The sequence below is a fragment of the Euprymna scolopes genome, chromosome 7 (genome assembly GCF_053919585.1).
Source record: "Euprymna scolopes isolate OS-2025 chromosome 7, ASM5391958v1, whole genome shotgun sequence".
Taxonomy (NCBI): domain Eukaryota; kingdom Metazoa; phylum Mollusca; class Cephalopoda; order Sepiida; family Sepiolidae; genus Euprymna; species Euprymna scolopes.
In genome coordinates, this window is record NC_136488.1 from 20,319,278 (window position 1) to 20,340,435 (window position 21,158).

At 36.4% G+C, this 21,158-nt stretch overlaps 1 protein-coding gene across 2 annotated transcripts in view; it reads right to left on the bottom strand.

The window, feature by feature from the left end:
- The window catches only part of LOC145279625 (alanine--glyoxylate aminotransferase-like), a 93,220-nt gene extending 72,955 nt beyond the window's left edge, over positions 1 to 20,265 (bottom strand). Inside the window, exons 1-2 of one of the 2 annotated variants that reach the window (XM_080130837.1) lie at positions 20,022 to 20,265; positions 6,561 to 6,749 (exon numbers count right to left, since the gene is read on the bottom strand). In XM_080130837.1, the coding sequence (XP_079986963.1) occupies positions 6,561 to 6,716 (156 nt within the window). In that variant the 5' untranslated portion in view covers positions 6,717 to 6,749; positions 20,022 to 20,265. Of the gene's footprint in view, positions 1 to 6,560; positions 6,961 to 20,021 lie in introns of those variants that run through there. The other variant, XM_080130836.1, reaches the window with a different exon arrangement.
- Positions 20,266 to 21,158: the final 893 nt, after the last annotated feature.

The window sequence follows — 21,158 nt, forward strand, 5'->3', positions numbered from 1 at the left end:
AATTTCAAACGGAACCCTTTATTTATTTCACGGGGGTAGCATTCTCTTGTTGCATGAGAAATGATTGGATAAACGTCCTAAGTAATTTGCAATTGTATTTTTTCGGTCACCCACACAGAGAATTGAACCTTCAACTTTCAGGAAATTATTACTGTTACAATTGATTTTTTTAAGTGCACTAACCACGGGGGACAATTCTCGTACGAATTTTGGGAGCTTTAAACCTCTTTTTATTTCTAGTAATAAATATCACTATTTATTACTAATTATTATTACTAATTATTATTACTAATTATTATTACTATATATTAGTAGTTCAAAGAATCCAAATAATACGAATAAGCAATCCTCATCTCAAAAATTCAGAAACTTTGTTATTCTTTTGATATTGTCTTCCCTCTACATCATATCTGGTGCGTCAATTTTCACCTTCACTGTTTTGTAGCTAGCTCTAAGAAAAATTGGAACATATATATAGAAGATACTGTTAAATCTGCTGCAAAACAGGTTAGCTCCCTCTACTGGGTTAGAGAACTAGTGTAAAAACCACTAGTCTCTTCCTCTTAGACAGCATCCAAAAAAGTCTTTAGTAAGTCTCATCACACTATCTACTAAGCTGTAGCCCCTGTCCCTTCACCACATATTGCATCGCTGAGCTTGTGTTACAAGTACCTCGATGCAATGCATTCCTACAAACTTGCTGCACAGTTCACTCGAGACCAACATGACAATCAGCACACTCCTATTTATTCTCATTTGAAGTACATACCACTGATAAACCTTATAATCAACAAAATACCACTTTTCTCTTCAACGTAATTCTTCCTACTAACCCAACAATCAGCAAAATCCCACCTCTCATGCACATATCTGACCAACTCGACAGTCAGTAAAATCCTACTTATTCTCCTTAAACCTACACACCTCCAACAAACTCGATAATTATCAAAATCCGATTGCAAAAATTTAAATGTAATTTGAACACATATTTCACTATACAAATCCCCACTTAGAATGCCCCTATAAACCCATAAATTCACAGTATGATAGAATTTCACAGAAAAACACACACATATATTTTTTATACATATATATTTTTTTACTCTTGCTCACTCTAAACAAGACATATCGTCAGTTGGACGTAAGGACTTCTAATTGGGACCATGTCTAATGAGATGAGTGAGATGTCGATTTATATTACATTTAAACTTCTGCATAGTATAGTCAAGGAAGCAGGAAGTAGGGAGAGAATTCTAAAGTTTGTCAATCCGAGGTAAGAAGCTGTTAGAGTAGAAGGACTGTACCCTAATCAATCATGTCTCTGACATCACTCTCCCTATATATTAATGTGCAAATACATGTGTTTGGTGATTTAAATGTCCATCAAAATAATTGGCTTGGCTTCTCGAGTTACATAGATGCATCTGGACACTGCACTCATAGCTTCTCTATTGCTCGATCTCTTACAAAGACGGTAACAGATATCTCCCACATCGTTAAAATCAGCAAGCTTCACTTCTAAACCTATTCCTAACCACAGTATCTGAGGATCGTATAACAAATTCCCATAGTCCACTTGGAAATACTGATCTCTTTGTGATATCAGTAGACATTACCTTTTATTCCTGAGCAAATGTTGCTAAAAAATGATAATAAAAAAAGGCTGACTTGGAAGCCATTAGAGAACACATCCGAGATGCTCTATAAGCTAATATCTTTTCTCTTCTTGCTGAACAGTGTGTGAATGAAACAATCAAATGGTATTGAAGCACATGTTTCCACACGGAAGTACTGAAGCAAGCCGCACTCTCCCTAATCGTCCACTTCAAATTGTGCATCTGCCATTGCACAAAAGCAGCATGCATTCCATCACTTCATCCGTCACAAGTCAAGTACAAATCGGCAAACGTTTATAGATGTTAGAAATCATTATAAGAGTAAAATAGTTGCAGCCAAGAGATGGCATACCAAAATAACCAGAAAATGCAGAGTTTCAGATGATAGGAACTGCAATTTCTGTAAAATTTATAATAGTATAGTAAATAAAGAACAATCATAAATTTCGCGACTATTTATTAGGTTGGCAAAAATAATGTCGTTTTTTTGACGTTCAATTGCAAGTCGAAAAACAACATTATTTTTACACAAACCTAATAATAATCATGAGGTCGCTTGCATGGCAACTGTGAAGGTTGAACTGCTTGCCCGGCAATTCACCTCCAACTCTATCTTAGATCTCACAATCAATTTCTTCCCAAATTTCCTTATGTGAACAGAAGCCACACTTGATGATCTGACAATCACCCTTTCAAGTCCTTAAACATCTCCAAGGTGTGCGTTCCTGATCTCATCCCTGCTATACTAATTAAGAAATGCTCAACTGAGCTATCCTGGCTTTCCTGATAGCTGGAAAATTCCTTCTGTGGAACCAATGTGCAAGAATTTTGGTGAAAGAACTGATCCAATTGTGTTTTTGTACATACCGTTGGTCAATTAATGAGATGTGGACACATGTCAATCCTAAAATACTATTAAGCTCTGTCTGAGAAGACATTGAGCACTGTATATAAGTGCATATCAAAATCTCTGAAATCGATTCTGTCTATAAGTATCATTAAAAAGAAAAAAGAGGATAACAAAAAAAAAATCTTCCTCTCCTTTTCTGTCTTACCTTCCCTCTCTGTCCTGCTCTAACCAAGTCTGTCGACCTGTTCCACAAATCCCAATCCTCAACATGAAATACCTCCAGAAAAATAACACGTGTAAACCTAGAACCCGATCCTCCAACATAGACCCCTACTACCATGTCTCCTTCTCCAACATCAAGGGTCTACGTTCCAACCTTCCAGAGGTTGAAACCCAATTACAGGAGACGAAACCAGACATATTCTTCCTAAGTGAAACTGGCATTAGGCCAACCGCTTCACTTGACGAATTCATAATTAAAGGATACTCTAATTTAACATCTAAATCTGACCTCCAAGATCGCCATGGACATGGAATATGTGCTTATGTTAAGGATGGCTTTCCGTGTGTGGTAGGGATATCTCCAGAGAAGACCCTAATTTACCTTATATGTGCTTCCGGGTTGCACTTGCTTACACCTCCGTATTTATATTCGCTTTCTATCGCTCCCACAACAGCAGAGTTACTATCCTTAAGAGCATATCTGAAAAAATTGACCACATCCTGTATGCTCACACTTCAGCTAACATCCAATTTGTGGTGACTTCAATGTCCACAATGCGGAATGACTGGCCCACTCTAACAAGACTGATGACCTCACTCAGATTGTCCATGAACCCACCCGAGTGCCCGATACTTCTGGTCAGTATGCTAGCCTTCTAGACCTGTTTCTCACAACGTCCGCTGAGCTATGTTCAAGTTCTGTTCTGTCTCATTTGGGATCTTCCGACCACATAGTTGTATCAGTTAAGATAAAAACGAAATGCAATAAGCCTGGAGATGTACCTCTCCACCGTACTGTATATCAATACTCTACCGCTGACTGGGATAGCTTCCGTACACTTATATCCGATCTACCACTGCATTCGATGTTTAAAAAAGATGTGTCCTCCATAGTATGAGACCTGACCGAATGGCTAATTGTAGGCATAGACCGATTCATACCATCCAAAAAATTCCAACAAAAACCTAACAGCCAGCCATGGTTCTCCCCTGAATGTGCTACTGCCATCGCGCATAGAAATCACTTTTTCCATAGCTACTAACGTAATAGATGCACTGAGACTAAAGTTGCCTTCAGGACTGCCAGCAACAAAGAGTAATAAAAAATGCAAGAGAGCTATATGCTCAGTCCATTAAATCCAAAGTAGCTGAGCAACGGCTTGGTTCTCACCAGTTTTGGCAAATAGCAAACAGGATCTTGAACAGAAGCGTGGGTTCTATCCCAACCATCATCAATGGACCTGAGGTAATCTCGTCAGCATCAGACAAGGCCAAACTATTTGCCAAGAACTTTGCAGCTAATTCTACCCTATACGACGAAGGCCATCAACTCCCCGTATTTCCTCCTATAACGGACAACACGCTCTGCAACATACAAATATCTGTGCGTGATGTCGCCAAGCTAATCAAGAACCTAGATTCCAGTAAAGCAACTGGCCTTGACGGCATTCCAATCATTGTGCTGAAAAAGCTTAAACTAGAACTTGCCCCCATACTTACAAAACTCTTTAAGCGTTGCCTTAAAGAGAAGTGCTTCCCAAGACTCTGGAAAACCTCATCAGTATGCCCTGCATTTAAGAATTCAGGTGATAAGTCCTCTCCCTTTCAGTACAGACCAATAAGTCTCCTGTGTGTCATGAGTAAGCTGCTGGAATCCATATTAAATAGAGAAGTAGTCAACCACCTCAGCAGAAAAACCTTCTTAGTGACATGCAATATGGTTTCCGTTCTGCCAGATCTACAGTAGATGTACTAACGGTTATATCCCATAGGATTAGCGAATCTCTTGACAAAGGCTTCCTCTCTAGGGCAATTGCTCTTGACATATAAAAGGCCTTCGATAAGGTATGGCATTAAGGCCTACTTCACAAGATTTCCAGTTACAGTATAACTGGAAATGTTTTCTCGATCATAAAATCATTTCTCTCTGATAGGCTCATAAGAGTAGTAGTTGATGGGCAGAAATCAGAGGCCATCAATATTAATGCTGGAGTCCCTCAGGGGTCCATCCTAGGCCCAACTCTGTTCCTGATCTATATCAATGATCTCCCAAAACACATACTTAAATCATTTGTTGACATCTATGCTGATGACACGACCATTTACGGCAACACATCAAAGACCGTAAATGACAAAGTTCTCTCAGATTCTCTTTCCTCAGATCTTGAGCGCGTGGTACAGTGGGGGAGGATGTGGCTGGTTACTTTTAATGCATCTAAAACCAAGCTCCTATCTTTACATCATCAATGCTCTGATCCCCATCTGGCATCAATTGATATGGGTGGCTCTCGTCTAGGGGAAGCTCCATGTTTTGATAAGCTTCTGGATTTGACCTTTACCCCTGACCTGAAATGGAATACGTACATCAAGTCAGTTGCCAAGGTCGCTGGAAAAATGGTAGGATCCTTCTACCGCTCCAGAAGATATCTCACCCCTGATGCAATTCTCTATCTGTATAAAAGTCAAGTACATCCAAGGATGGAGTACTGCTGCCAGATCTGGGTAGGAACTGCTAAAAGCAGCCTATCCTGCCTTGACAGAGTACAAAATAGGCTTAGTGGGTGATGCCCTTTTCTCTTCTCTGCAACCTCTCTCCTACAGGAGAGACGTTGCGAGCCTGTCTTTGTCTTATCGTTACTACCATGGCAGGTGCTCGTCTGAGCTCCAATCTCTGGTCCCCCCTCGCCAATCTTTCACGAAAAACACCTGTCTAGTTGAAACCACTGTGAAAAATTTTCCCCACTCCTTATTTGTGCCAAAATCAAAACGTAGATTCCATGTACAAAGCTTCTTTCTTAGAAGTGCACGCCCGTGGAACTCTGTTTCGGTTACCTGTTTCCCACCTGACTACAACCTGGATGTCTTCAAGTCCAATGTGAACAAATTCCTGATGAACCGCCTCCTTAAGTAAGACACTTTATCAGATCTCCAAAACTAACGTACTGTATACACAATAACCCTTATCTCCGAGTGGCTTCCGGGCCTTGATAAGTGGTGACTACCTTGTAAAAAAAGAAAACAAAAAAACTAGGATCAAAGCGTAGTATCTGTGCTGATACTACACTTCATCTTGTTTGTTCTAAGCCAGTGAAGGATAAATCTCTCTAGACTGAATTTTTTTATCCTGTTCCAGAGTACTCGATTTTGAGGAGTTGGGTTTCCTCATCATTTAAAAACAACGTGCCCTCGTGAGGAGGCAAGTAAATAAGAACAAAGGAGAGGGTTATGCTTCAATAATGTAATGTCTATACAAAATAAAATAAATAACTGTATACATTTCACATCATTATTAAGTGCCTGTCCAGAATTCCCCCATATTAAAAAAAAGAAAAATCTGTACGATGTACATACTCGTGACGAAAAAACAAAACAAAAAACAAAAAAAAAACAAAAAAAAAAACACCGTAACCAAAAAGAATGGTTATGTATAAAATATAGTTTAACGAGAGAGTAAACAAATTCGCTTTCCCAATCATATGCATTAATCAAGTAGTTTTATTTTTAAGTAAAATAAAAATCAAATATCGTGGCTATACGAACAGCAACGATATTGCAACGCCATCTTGAAAACAAGCTGAAAACAAGGGAGAGAACTCCAAATAATTAAAACTTGCGAGATTTTAGAAAGCCATTTTTAACATAGGGATATTGGAAAAATATTTTCTTTATAAAAATAAAACTTCTTGATCAATTTACGTGATTTTTGGTGTACTATATTTTCTTTTAGTCACGGGCACGGGCACGTACATAAACAGATTTTTCTTTATTTTTGTTTTTTTAATATAGGGGGAATTCTGAACAAGTATCCACTATTTTTCAGACTTGATCTATTTTCATAAACAAAAGCATAAAAAAGAAAATATGATGCTTACCTTGATAAACTCTGCATGTAAATGTCCCACCATCGGCAATTTGTTGGCCGCGAGGACTCTCTCGGAGCAGTTTGAAGGGCCGGGCCCGGTTAAGGTCTTCTGGGGGAACCCCATAGGTTCTTTCAGGCGGTCTACTGGCGGCCAAATCGAAGTCATAGTTCGGGAAAGGCGGTGGTTCGAGTTGAGACGCTGAAGCGAAGTAAAAATACCATGTCGGCCTAAGTTTATACGAGAATAACAAGTCAACTTGACGATCGGCAAAGCCATCTTGATAATGAAATAAAAAGTAAGCAAATAAAACAGTGATTGTTTGTTTGTAGGAGTGTGGAGAACGAATGTTAGTGGCCCGGGCCCGGCCTATTGTACAACATATAAGTAAACTAATCAAATGTTTTTGTTTTTTTTTAGATATAAATAAATACCTCAATGTATATAAATAAATAATAACGAAAAGTAAGACAATTAAACGAATTTGTTTACTCCTTCGTTAAAACATATTTTATAACTATATTTTATATACATAACCTGCAACTCAATCCACCACAGCAGTCTAGTACAAAAATATATGCAAACAAAGAGAGTACATATATAGTACTATAATCTCTTTGGCAGTTAGTGGCAGGCTGGGCTCGTTTGCTTGACTGCTGATATTAATCCCCCTCTTACTCCCCTTCTCTCTTATTATATATATATATATATATATATATATATATATATATATATATATATATATATATATTACACAGGAATTACCACTTATCAAGGTCCCGGAGGCCACTCGAGGATAAGCGTTAATGGGTATACAATAGTCAATGTGATTATAGCGTTTTTAACATAGGTAGTAGGATTTTTGTAAGTTGGATTACATAGGGGACGGTTCATCAAGAACTTGTTTACATTGGACTTGAACACAATCAGATTGTAGTCACCTAGGAATATTAGGTGCGTGCAAAATTAAAAAGTATAAACATTTTGACCCCTCCCTTTACTTAAAAATTCACCAAAAGTCACGAAATTAAACAATTTTAATGAAATTTTTAATATTTATCAAATCATGATCACGGAATAAATTGAACACATAAGTTTTACTTAAATCTTAGTGGAAATGTATTATTTTATTTAAAAAAAATACTTTTATAAAAAGTTATGATTTTCAGTAGTAATAAAATGCATGAATTTATTTTTGTTTCTTTTATTAAAAAAAAAAACATCGTAAATTGTAACAATTAAAAACATGTAATTTTTACAGGACCATTACAAAAAAGTCCCCAAAGTCCGTATTAATGAATTCGATACAACTCGAAGAAAAATTAATTTCTCGAACTACCGATATTATCATTAAATTACGCATTGCTTATTTAATATTTTCGCACAAAAAATATTTCTACTTTTTTTTTTAATTATAGGTTTCGCATAATTTTTATATGGTTCTAATATTTTCCTTGCTTACATGAATCTAAAACTTTCGGCGTAACATAATTTTTACATAATCTTGAAAAAAATATAAACTATATATATATATATATATATATATATATATATATATATATATATATATATATATACTCGGGTTTTTTTATTAAAAAGTAATGGACTAATGAATTCAACGAGGTTGTTAGATAGTGCTCAATAAAAAGAGCTGATAATACTTGTTTATTGTTATATAAACATGCTCACATCCCGCTGCTACAAATAGCCACTTGTTTCAATCAAACAACAGATATCATCAGGCAGCGACTTGACTATTCAAAAGTTCAATGAATAACCTTAGGTTATTCATTTCATTGAACTTTTGAATAGTCAACTCGCTGCCTGATGATATTTGTTGTTTGATTGAAACAAATGGCTATTTGTAGCAGCGGGATGTGAGCATGTTTATATAACAATAAACAAGTATATATATATATATATATGTATATATATATATATATATATATATATATATATATATATATATATATAAAGTTTATTGAAAAATAAAACTTTTTTAAAATTAAAAGCAAGGACATAGAAAAATAATTAAATTAAAAATGGTAAAAATTAGACAAACGTTCACGATAGGAATGTACGGATGCACGACTGGGAGAAAAAAGAAGAAAAAAGGAAAACAGCACCCCTAGCCCCCTTTAACTACCTTTCATTTTCAGACAGCCTTTCGACTGTCAGAAATTTTGATCTTCCGTATAATCCATGTGACGAGGACTTTGTTTTCTTTCGGTTGAACAAAGCGAGAATCTCTCACTTTGGGGGGCTAATTAAGGTATTTTTTTTGTACAAACAAGGTATGTTTTTTTTTTTTTTAAATTAAATTAAATAGCTTAGGACTTTACTAATTATCTTTGAAATAGACTCAGAAAACTAATAATTATCTTTCAAAGGATTTTTATAATGGATTTATTTAATTTCAAAATTTAGCTGAATTAGTTTGCTATCTGTGAAAACTATTTTTGATTCGTGTGTACAAATACTTTTTCCTTTTGGAAATTGATTTTCGTCTTTAATCTTTCAAATATAAAAAGTAGTCGGAAACTTAAAAGCCTATGATAAATCGGCTTTCAAAACCATGCCCCCCCCTATCTTTATTCCACCATTTTTTGCACGTATTTAATATATATATATATATATATATATATATATATATATATATATATATATATATATATATATATATATAAGGGATACTTTGTAGGGAGTTGAGCAGCAACACTTGAACTTCTGCATGTTAATACATTTGGGAAGCAGGAACCTGGAAGGGAATTTAAAAATCTAGCAGTTCTGGGGAAGAAACTATTGGAGTAGGTTTTCTTATATCTAGGGATCTCTACTGTGTAGGAGTTGGATTTTGCCGTTTGTTGGGGGGGGGGGTATTTACGTCGAGGGGGTACAAGGGCTTGTAATTCGTCGGAGCATCCACCATCAAAATACTTGTAAACAGGCAGATGGACGCAACATTTTGTCAGTGCGACAAAGCCTAGATCGCAGTTCAGGACTATATATATATATATATATATATATATATATATATATATATATATATATATATATATATATATATATATATATATATATATATATATATATATATCTATTATTACAAACTTTAAAATCTTTGAAAGCCAAGAAATGTTAAGAAAATCTTTATTAAACGATAAAATCATTTTTTTTAGATATAAAATGTCCAAATTTTCGGTATCGAAACATACCTTTATTAAATATAAAGTAAATGCTATATATATATATATATATATATATATATATATATATATATATATTATTTACAGAAAGTTTCGATGAGATAAGTCATCGGTACCGTCGGTTTCAGACCGTTTAGATATGAAGAGAGCTTGATATGGTTATCTAAACAGTCTGAAACCGACTGTACTTATGACTTATCTCATCGAAACTTTCTGTAAATAATATATATATAAACTAACATAAAAAAACACTAACCTAGATTTAAAACAGATCAAGAAGCTAAATATCCAGGCTAAATAGAGCATACACAAAGGAACAGGTCAACCAGAGGTCAAATAGGCCTTTGGCTGATAGGAAGGGCGTAGTGGATACTAGAAAGCTAATTGGCTAACTAAAATTTCAATAGAAGATGAGCATATAAAAACGACAAACAACCACAGAATTCGCGCATAAGCCTGAAGAATCCTAGAGTGGATGAAACGCGGAATATTCAGTGTAGCTTAATCGCCATATACATTTTATAACTTACTATATATATATATATATATATATATATATATATATATATATATATATATATAGTTGTGGAACACAAGAAATTATCTGTTATTTACCTGTCTGTCGATATATCTATAAATCTATGAGTATGGAATTTGGACATTGAGCAGGACGAACGATTGAACAGGGCGCCCCCCCCTTCATCGGGTAGACAGCTGACGTGTCTCAGAATGGAGACCTAGAATTAAGCACCCAAGCAAAGATATTCACTTTCCATCCTTCTGCGATCGACATCTGCAAAGTGAATAAAAACTATATAAAACCAAGTATGGAGTGAAATGTATTCGTTCAAACAGGTTCCACCTTCCCTCCAAGAACAGATGAATTTCAGATGGAACAAAAGACCAACGACGTAGTTGAAAAGTTGATGAGATATGTCAAAATATGTGTATGTCTGACACACACGCACGCAAAACATTTAGACGATCTCGGAATATAAATCAACTGCATCACGATAACTTAGGGTTCAGATAGTGAAGAACCCCACTCTATCGACATTTAGTAACACGAAACACAATCACACACGTATATATGAATACTATGCCACAATGTAACATACGTCTTTTTGGTTGCCGTGCCAGTCCCTTTTCATGGGAGATATCAAATATGGCATTTACCACAAACACAAAGTTAAAAAAAAAAGAGAAAAAAAAGAGGCGAAAACAAGCAAACAAAGAATAGACACAAAAAAAAAAAAAAAATGAAAATACAACAAAATAAGAAAAAATAAAGAGTCCTTAAAAATATTATATTGTAAGAAAAAAAATGTGCTGGATTTATGAGAAAAAAGGACGATAAACATACATATGAAAAAAGAAAAAGAAATATATGTTAAACTGTAATTCTCAAAATAAGAAAAAATAAATAACACACAAACACGAAGATATTTTTTGTTTTTAAGTATTTTAAGTATAATTGAGAATTTTTAAGTTTTTAAGTATAATTGAGAAAACGGGCGATATGCCATAATCGGCTATGGAAAATGTTCGTGAAAAAAAGAAATGAAATTGTTAATTTTTAAATATGAAATACGGAAACAGAAAAGAAAACTAGAAAATCGTTGGTCACAGAAAAAAAAAAAGAAAAATGTTATTAATACAAACAAGGCGAAAAAAAAAGAAGAAAAGAAATAGAAAGAGAAAACAATGTTAAAAATGCAAATGTGTGGTCATAGATGTTTAATAAACCTGTTAATCAAGCTGTTGCTGGTTTGCAAAAGCCAAACTTCTTGCTCTTGTTTGAAATCATAGCAGTAAGTTTTAGTCCCCCCTCTATAAAGGCCAGAGGTTTTGGGGAAATACAAGATATTTTGTAATTCATATGCAAAACTAGGAAAACAGATGACTATGTTTGAAACATTTTCTGGCTGTAAAAAAAAGTGCCAAAAAATAGGCTTTGAATGATTTTTTTATTACATTTTCACCCCAAACAAGGCACATTGCCACTTTGGCTACTATCAGGGACATCAACTACTGGGATACTATGTAGGGAGTTCAGCAGCAAGATGTTGGTTCACGTTACACTTGAACTTCAGCATGTCAGTACAGTTGAAGAAGCAGGGACCCGGAATGGAATTCCAAAGTCTAGCGGTTCTGGGGAAGAAATTACTGGAGTAGAAAACTCTCTTATATCTAGGGATGTCTACTGTGTAGAGGTAGGATTTAGCTGCTTGTCGGGTTTGTCGAGGGTATTTCCGTCGTAGAGGTACAAATGCTTGCAGTTCATCAGAACATTCACCATTAAAATACTTGTAGAACAGGCATAGGGATGCAACTTTTCGTCGGTGGGACAGAGACTGAAGCTTAGATGACAGTTCACTCTCTTTTGGACCTTGTCTAGGAGCGAGACACTAGTAGCAGATGCACCAGCCCAAATATGACAACAATACTCCATATATGGGCGAATGGTGGCCTTATAGAGGTACAGGATACTTTCGGGCGTTAGTAGCTTTCTAGCACGGTAAAAAGAGCCTACCTTCCTCGCAGCGGTCCTGGCAATACTCTCAATGTAATTGTTCCAACTCATGTTTCCTGTGAAGGTTAGGCCGAGGAGTTTAAAAGAAGTACTTTCAGATAATGAATCTTTGGCCATTGCTATTGGTGGTAGAGAAGGTTTCTTGTAATTATTGAAGGAAACAAGTGTAGTCTTGGCAGCATTGAATGTGACCATTCGTTTTTGTCCCCATTCCACTGGAGGTCATCCTCTAGTGTTTCTGCCATTTGCTTAGATATGTATTCATTTCTTTTCTTATTGTGCTTGTTATAGAGTGTGGTGTCATCAGCATATATACCCATCTCAGAGGCAATTTTGTCGGGGAGGTCATTTATGAATATTAGGAATAATAAAGGTCCAAGGATAAACCCCTGAGGCACTCCCGCATTTATATCATGTTATGTAGATGTATGACCGTCGAGGACAACTTGAGCTTTTCTCTTATCTAAGAAGGATTTAATTATGTTAAGTATTCATCCAGTAATATTATATGATCTAATTTTCCTGAGAAGACCTTCATGCCATACCCTGTCAAAAGCCTTAGATATATCTAGAGCTACCGCTCTACCCTCCTCTGCTTTGTCCAGTGAATGGTATATACGTTCAGAGATTACAGTTAGGATATCTGCTGTGGAACGAGCTTGCCTAAATCCATATTGTTGGTCGGTCAGAAGTTTAGCATCAGTAACGTGATGGACTAGAACTTGATTAATTATGGACTCAAATATTTTGGCGAAAAGTGGGAGGAGGCTAATGGGGCGATAATTTAATCGCTAGAATTCTTGAAATGGGGCGATAATTTAATCGCTAGAATTCTTGAAAACTTTTTTAATAGCACAGCCGGGATAAGATCAAGTCCACATGCTTTTGAAGTGTCAAGATTTTTTATGATAGCATACACCAAAGAAGGGATGATTTTCAGATCGTCTAGCGTGGTGTCTGTCCGCAAAGGAAAGTCTGGGAAGGTGTGATTAGCAGGGTTCAGTGTGAAGTTGGAGGCAAACCAACTGGCGAGCATGTTAGCCTTCTCAGTTGCTGAGCAAACAACCTCATGATTGCTGATTAGTGGAGGAATTGTTGATTGCCCATTATTTACTACACTATTATAGATTTTCCAGAAATCACGGGTTCCTAATTTTTCTGCTTCGATGCGTTTTTTGGTTGTTTTAGTAAGTCCTCTCTTAGCTGTTGATATTTCTTTTTTACAGTTACTTCTAGCTTCTATATACTTCTGCCTGTTTGAACTGGACTTATGTCGGTTAAATCTGCTTCAATTGCCGCTTTGAACCGTTCAGTGGTCTCATTTGCACACTGTTCAGTAGGAAGAGAAAAGATATTTTCCCATGGGGCATCTCTGATGCGATTCTTGATGACTTTTCAGTCAGCCTTTTTATAGTATCTCGTTGTTTTGAGCAATGGCTCTTCAGTTTTAGCTCTAGAGTTTTGGGTGATTTCGACTATTATCACTGCATGATCAGCGTTTCCAAGTGGGCTGTGGGCATTCATTATACCATCATCGGGAACTGTGGTCAGAAACAGATCTAGAAGTGATGCATGTTGTTCTTGCTGGTCTGGGAAACGGGTTGGAAACGTAACCATCTGTGATAGGAAGTGAGATATAGAGAAGCTATGTGTTGTGCTGCCCGCTGCATCTGTGTGAGTAGAGAATCCAAGCCAGTTTTTGTGGTGAACATTAAAGTCACCAAATACATGTACTTGTGTACTAGTGTCGAGGGAGAGTGCTGTGTCTATGCTGTCAGAGACTTTGCTTATTATGGTGCAGTCCTGAGTCGAGGGAGAGCGATAGAGAAAATTAAAGTAGCTAATGTTATGTTGCATGTTAAGTCTAAAGCACATAAAGGTATATATATATATATATATATATATATATATATATATATATATATATATATATATATATATGTTATTTATTTGTTTTTGTTTGCGATAGTTTTGAATGAATTCAATTATACGAAAGCGCATTTTTAGCTCGAGTTGAGAATAATTTTTCCTCTAACCAATTTGGTACTCCCAAATGGGGAGCGGCATATGTATTGTTTTTTAAATATAATTATAGTTTAAAAATTATATTTTAAAAACAATATATATATATATATATATATATATATATATATATATATATATATATATATATATATATATATATATATATACATACATATATATATACATATATATATATACACATATATATATATATATATATATATATATAATGAAAAATCTGCTTGACAATAAAATTGTTAATGTATCTGTCGAAGTTTTGGAATTTAAATCCGATAAGTAATTTCCATTTTATTTTAACGACGAAATATACATGATACAAAAAAATAATCATTTATTGCATGCTAGACTTGTCTCCCTTTTTTTAGAATCGAATTTTTGTGAAGTTTAATTGAATTAATTTATCAACTGAAAAAATTGTTTAAAACTTGAACATACGCATCATGTAAACGATTCACGGCAAGAACTTGTCTTGTTACTACCACGTCCAAGCATTTTTTCTCCCTTTCTTTCTATCTATCTATCTATCTATCTATCTATTTATCTATCTATCTCTGTGCTGAAAGCCAAATGAGACTTACATGAATGAACAAAAGTTTTTTTCATAGAACATCCAATTGGTGGTCATATTCAAGTCTAATGTGTACAAATGCTTATCGGTAGGCCCTCTTGGATAATCAGTTTATCTTAAGTTATTTTTCCTATTTCACTCATTGTTTCCGGTTTTTCGCAATAACGTATATCGTCCAAACCGAAAATCTCTTTTTCCATGAACTGCACGCCTGTGGAACTCTCTTCCGTTTGCCTGTTTCCCAGCTGACTAAAACTGTCTTTAAGTCCAACATAAAAAATTCTTGATGAATCGTCCCCTTAGGTAATCCAATCTACCAAATTTCCATTACTAACGATTACTACAATATTATCCAATTGATTACTGTACACTCAATAACCCTTATCCTCGAGTGGTCCCCGGGCCTTGATAAGTGGTGACTCCTATGTAAAAAAAACCTTATACTCCAATGTTCCCAAGACTTTGATAAGTGGTAACCGATTAGTATGTAAAACTTTTTGGAGTTAATTAAAAAAATTATGTTAAAAGATAAACCGCTATAAGTTATAAACCATTTTTTATAACATTGGATGCTACTAAGACTAAGCTTATTTCCTTTAACAACTACAAACACTTTTTATACCATCGATTCAAATGACAAATAATACCCTACCTGAGGGCTCTTCATTCAAAACCCTCGGCTTAATATACACAGTAAATACGAATTGGAACAACTGCATTGGAGAAATAAGTCCCTCTTACCTTTTTTTTTTTTTTTTTCAATGGAGAGTAGATAATACAGTGGATGTGTTATCGGCAGCTCCAGTAACTCTCGCTTCTCCTTTTTTGTCCCTCAGTCCTCATTTCCAATGAGTGATGTTTCTGACAAAGGGTGAAGAAAAAGCTGCCTGGTCGGTAGTACTTTGTGAACAGTAGTCTGAGATGCCGGAAATTTTCTGTTTCTATGTCTATCCTTGCGGCCATGTCACTAGTAAGGGTGCTAGAGGTAAACGTTTTCATCTGGGCTGATGTTAACCGCCTGATAGTCAAGGACCCGAACCTTGGATTAATCGCTAAGGAGGCTGTCCTATCAGCAGGCGCAAAGTACTGGGGCTGCTGTATTGCCATTTGGTGAATTGATTCTGGACCATGCAGTAGTCTCTGGTGGGGCCTCTCGATGCCATACTAGTGGGTAATTGTTACGGCTTTACCTTATCATGTGCTACAAAAAAAAAAAAAAAAATCTTCCTGTCTTTTCACTCTTACTTTCCCTCTCTGTACTGCTCTAACCAAGTATCCTGACCTGTTCCACCAATCCCAAAATCCTCAACATGAAATATCTCCAAAAAAACAAAAACAATAATAAACCTAGAACCCCATCCTCCAACGTAGACCTCTACTAGAATTTCTCATTCTCCAATGTTAGGGGTCTACGTTCCAACCTTCCAGAGGTTGAAACCCAATTACAGGAAACAAAACCAGACATATTTTTTCTAAGCGAAACTGGAATAGGGCCGACTACCTCCCTAGATGAGTTCTTAATTAATGGATACTCTAACTTAACATCTAAATCTGACCCCCAAGATCGACATGGGCATGGAATATGGGCCTACATTAAAGACGGCTTCCCGTGTGGCAGGGATATATCCAGAGAAGACCCTAACTTACCTTATATGTGCTTCCGGGTTGTACTAGCTTACACCACCGCATTTATATTTGCCCTCTATCGCCCCCACAACAGTGGAGTTACTATCTTTAAGAGTATATCGGAGAAAATTGACTGTCTGCTCATCCCGCGGCTAACATTCACATTTGTGGTGACTTCAACGTCCATAATGTTGAATGGCTGACCCACTCAAATAAGACTGACAATGAGGGGAGGTTCTGTTATGATTTTGCCATTGCCTATGACCTCACTCAGATTGTTTGCGAGCCCACCCGTGTGCCCGATAGTACCGGTCAGTATGCAAGCCTTCTAGACCTTTTTCTCTCCACCTCCGGAGCTATGCTCATGTTCCGTTCTATTTCCTCTGGGATCCTCCGACCACTGCGTTGTATCAGTTAAGATAAAAATTAAATATAATAAGTCTACAGATGTACCTCTCCACCGTACTGTATACCGATACTCTATGGCTGACTGGGATAGCTTCCGTGCATTCATATCTGATCTACCTCTCCATTCCATGTTTAAAAAGGATGTGTCCTCCATAGTATCAGACCTGACCGAATGGTTACTTGTTGGCATAGACCAATTCATACTATCCAAAAATTCCAACAAAACCTAACAGCCAGCCATGATTCTCCCCAAAATGTGCTGCTGCCATCACACATAGAAATCACTTTTTCCGTAGCTACCAACATAATAGATGCATTGAGACTAAAGCTGCTTTCAGGACCGCCAGCAACCACTGTAAAAGAGTAATAAAAAATGCAAGAGAGCTATATGCTCAATTCGTTAAATCCGAAGTAACTGAGCAACGGCTTGGTTCCCAGTTCTGGCAAATAGGAAATAGGATCCTGAACAGAAGCGTGCATTCTATCCCAACCATTATCAAGTCAGAGGTCATCTCGTCAGCATCCGACAAGGCCAAACTATTTGCCAAGAACTTTGCAGCTAATTCTACCCTATGCGACGAAGGCCATCAACTCCCCGTATTTCCTCCTACAACACACAACACGCTAGGTAAAATACAGATATCTGTGCGTGAGGTCGCCAAACTAATCAAGAACCTTGATTCCAGTAAAACAACTGGCCCTGACGGTATTCCAGTTATAGTATTAAAAAAGCTACAACCGGAAATTGCTCCCATACTTACCAAACTGTTTAAGCGTTGCCTTAAGGAGAAGTGCTTTCCAACACACTGGAAGACCTCATTAGTATGCTCTGTATTTAAGAATACAGGGGATAAGTCATCTCCCTCTCAATACAGACTAATAAGTCTCCTGAGTGTCATGAGTAAGTTGCTGGAATCCATATTAAGTAGAGAAGTAGTCAACCACCTCAACAGATCTGCTAGATCTACAGCTGACGTGCTAACAGTTATATCACATAGAATTAGCAAATCTCTAGACAAAGGCTTAATTTCTAGGGCAATTGCTCTTGACATATCAAAGGCTTTCGATAATGTATGGCATAAAGGCCTACTTCACAAGATTTCCAGCTACGGTATAACTGGAAATGTTTTCTCTATCATTAAATCATTTCTCTCTGATAGGCTCATAAGAGTAGTGGTTGATGGGCAGAAATCAGAGGCCCAGTGTATTCATGTTGGAGTCCCTCAGGGGTCCATCCTGGGCCCAACTCTCTTCTTGATATACATCAATGATCTCCCAAAACACATACTGAAATCATTTGTTGACATCTATGCTGATGACACAACCATCTATGGCAACACATCAAAGGCTATAAATTGCAACGATCTCTCTGATTCTCTCTCCTCAGATCTCGAGCGCGTTGTTCAGGGAGGGGAAGAGGTGGCTGGGTACCTTTAATGCATCTAAGACCAAGCTCCTATGATTACATCATAAACGCTCTGATCCCCATCTGGCATCGATTGAAATGAATGGCTCTCGTCTAGGGGAGGCCCCATGTTTTGATAAGCTTCTGGGCTTGACCTTTACTCCTGATCTGAAATGGAACACATACATCAAGTCTGTGGCCAAGGTCGCTGGGAAAATGGTGGGATCCTTCTACCACTCCAGAAGATATCTCACCCCTGATGCAATTCTCTATCTGTATAAAAGTTAAGTACGTCCAAGGATGGAGTACTGCTGCCATATCTGGGCAGGAGCTGCTAAAAACAGTATATCCTGCCTTGACAGAGTACAAAATAGACTTTGTGGCTTAGTGGGGGATGCCCTTTTCTCTTCCCTGCAACCTCTCTCCCACAGAAGAGACGTTGCGAGCCTTCTCTGTTTTATCGTTATTTCCATGGCAAGTGATCGTCTGAGCTTCATTCTCTGGTCCCCCCCCCCCGCTAATCTTTCACGAAAAACACCCGACTAGCTGAAACCACTGTCAATAATTTTCCCCACTCTTTATCTATGCCTAAATCAAAACGTAGATTCTATGAACAAAGCTTCTTTTTTAGAACTGCACGGCTGTGGAACTCTCTGCCGCTTGCCTGTTCACCCCCCCCCCCCGAATTCAACTTGGATGTCTTCAAGTCCAACATAAACAAATTCCTGACGAACCGCCCCCTTAAGTAATGACACCTATCAAATCCCCAATACTAATTATTACTACGATATTATCCCACTGATTAGTGTGCACACAATAACCCTTATCCCTGAGTGGCTCCTGAGCCTTGATAAGTGATGACCCCCATGTAAAAAAAAAAGAAATTGCTAAGGCTGCTGCAAAGAAGGTGGACTCCCTCTACTGTGTTAGAAAATTACTCACACCAGACAGTATTTTTACACAGCCACGATTCGCCTATGCATGAAATGTTGTTACCACATTTGAGTTGGTGCATTTACCACCAGCCCTTCACTCTTAGACAGGGTCCAAAAAACATTCTCAACTCTAATAGGTCCAGCACTATCAACTAAGCTCCAACTTCTGTCCCATCGACGAAATGTTGCATCCCTGTGCCTGTTTCCCAAGTAATTTGATGAAATCTTCTCGGATGAACTTATAGCAATTATACCTCCTTCACGTACATACTCCAGACTAACCTGACAAGCAGCAAAATCCCACCCCTCACTGTAGAGGTCCCTAGATTCCGTAAAGCCTTCTAATCTAATAGGTTTTACCATCGAATTGTTAAACTTCGGAATTCTCTCTCAGATTCCGGCATCCCTGATTGTACTAACGTGCAGAGGTTTTAATGTAATGGGAACAGAAATCTTGCTGCTCAACTTTCAAAAGTCCCTTGTTAGACACGATAGCCGAACGGTAATATGCTTTGTTTGCGGTGAAAAAGAGTTAAAAATACATGGTATTTAAAACAAATTTGATACTTCTTTAAATTTGTTCTTTCCTTTTTAAAAAAAAATTCAAATTCGAACGTCTTGTCGGGATATATACAACGGAATCGAAAGGGAGAAAGAGAAACAGGAGAAGAGAAGATGTTTTTTAGTCAATAATTAAAACGAAACATATGTTCTGTTTTCATTATATAAGAAAAGTAATTTCTTACCGTTTGGTTTTCTTTTGTTTTTCTTTTAACATAAACACTAATTAAAAAATATAACAACCCCTTTTGAAATTGATTTCTTTAACGCTGGCGATGAGAACTGTGGTTTAATTTATCAACTGCTCATGAACGGAATTGTGTTAGCGATCACACCTGTAACATACGCGAACGATATGATCGAACGTGTCTAGTTAATACTGCTGCTATCTCCCGATGCAACTATGATAACACCGACTTGAGAAAACACGAACTGCCAGTAACTCACGAAGTTCGAACAATAACAGAAACGATTTTTATGTCTTTGTCAGTGGTATGACGTTAATCAGAGATACCGATCAATTGCAGAAGCGCTGTATTTATACTTAAATAATATATATATATATATATATATATATATATATATATATATATATATATATATATATATATACATATATATATATATATATTTGAAATTGGTATATTTAGGCAGCAGTTTTTCATTCAAGCAAACATTATTAAATGCAACAGAGATACTTTGCTTTATGATTCTTTTTTTTATTTTTTCGGTCATCCGTATAATCCTCTTTATATCAAAATCAAAAATATTAATGAAGGTTCCATAATTGTTACTGTCACGAGCGCTTTCGATTCGTCCACGAATCATCTTCAGATGTTGAAGATGTAAAAGTGAGAAGGAGCAGAAATGGAAATTAAAAAGTGAAAAGTAAAATATACATTAAACCACGTTAGGTGATTACAAGTAAAAATATATAAAGTTGATAAGAAATCGATTAAAATATAGGTCGATTAAAAATTGGAGTATTAAAATCAACAAGTTCATGAGCATTATTGGCAAAGTCTGTCCACTACGCGCTACGCAAGACATTTTAACACATTGCTGCTTTTTCTCGAATGCAATATTATTTATAGTAAGATGATGAGTTCTCGTGTATGACGTTTCAAGAATTTTTAATTTTTTTAAATTATTTTCACGTTGCATAATTTTTGTATTGTTGACGAGGATTTTTCTAATATTGGAGAGGCAAAAGTTGTGTTCTTTTATTAAATGTTGCTCTATAGTGCTAGTATTGTTTAAATGCATGGTGATTCGCCGGGACAACGTTGTATTCCCCATTCTTAAAAAATTAAAAAAAACTT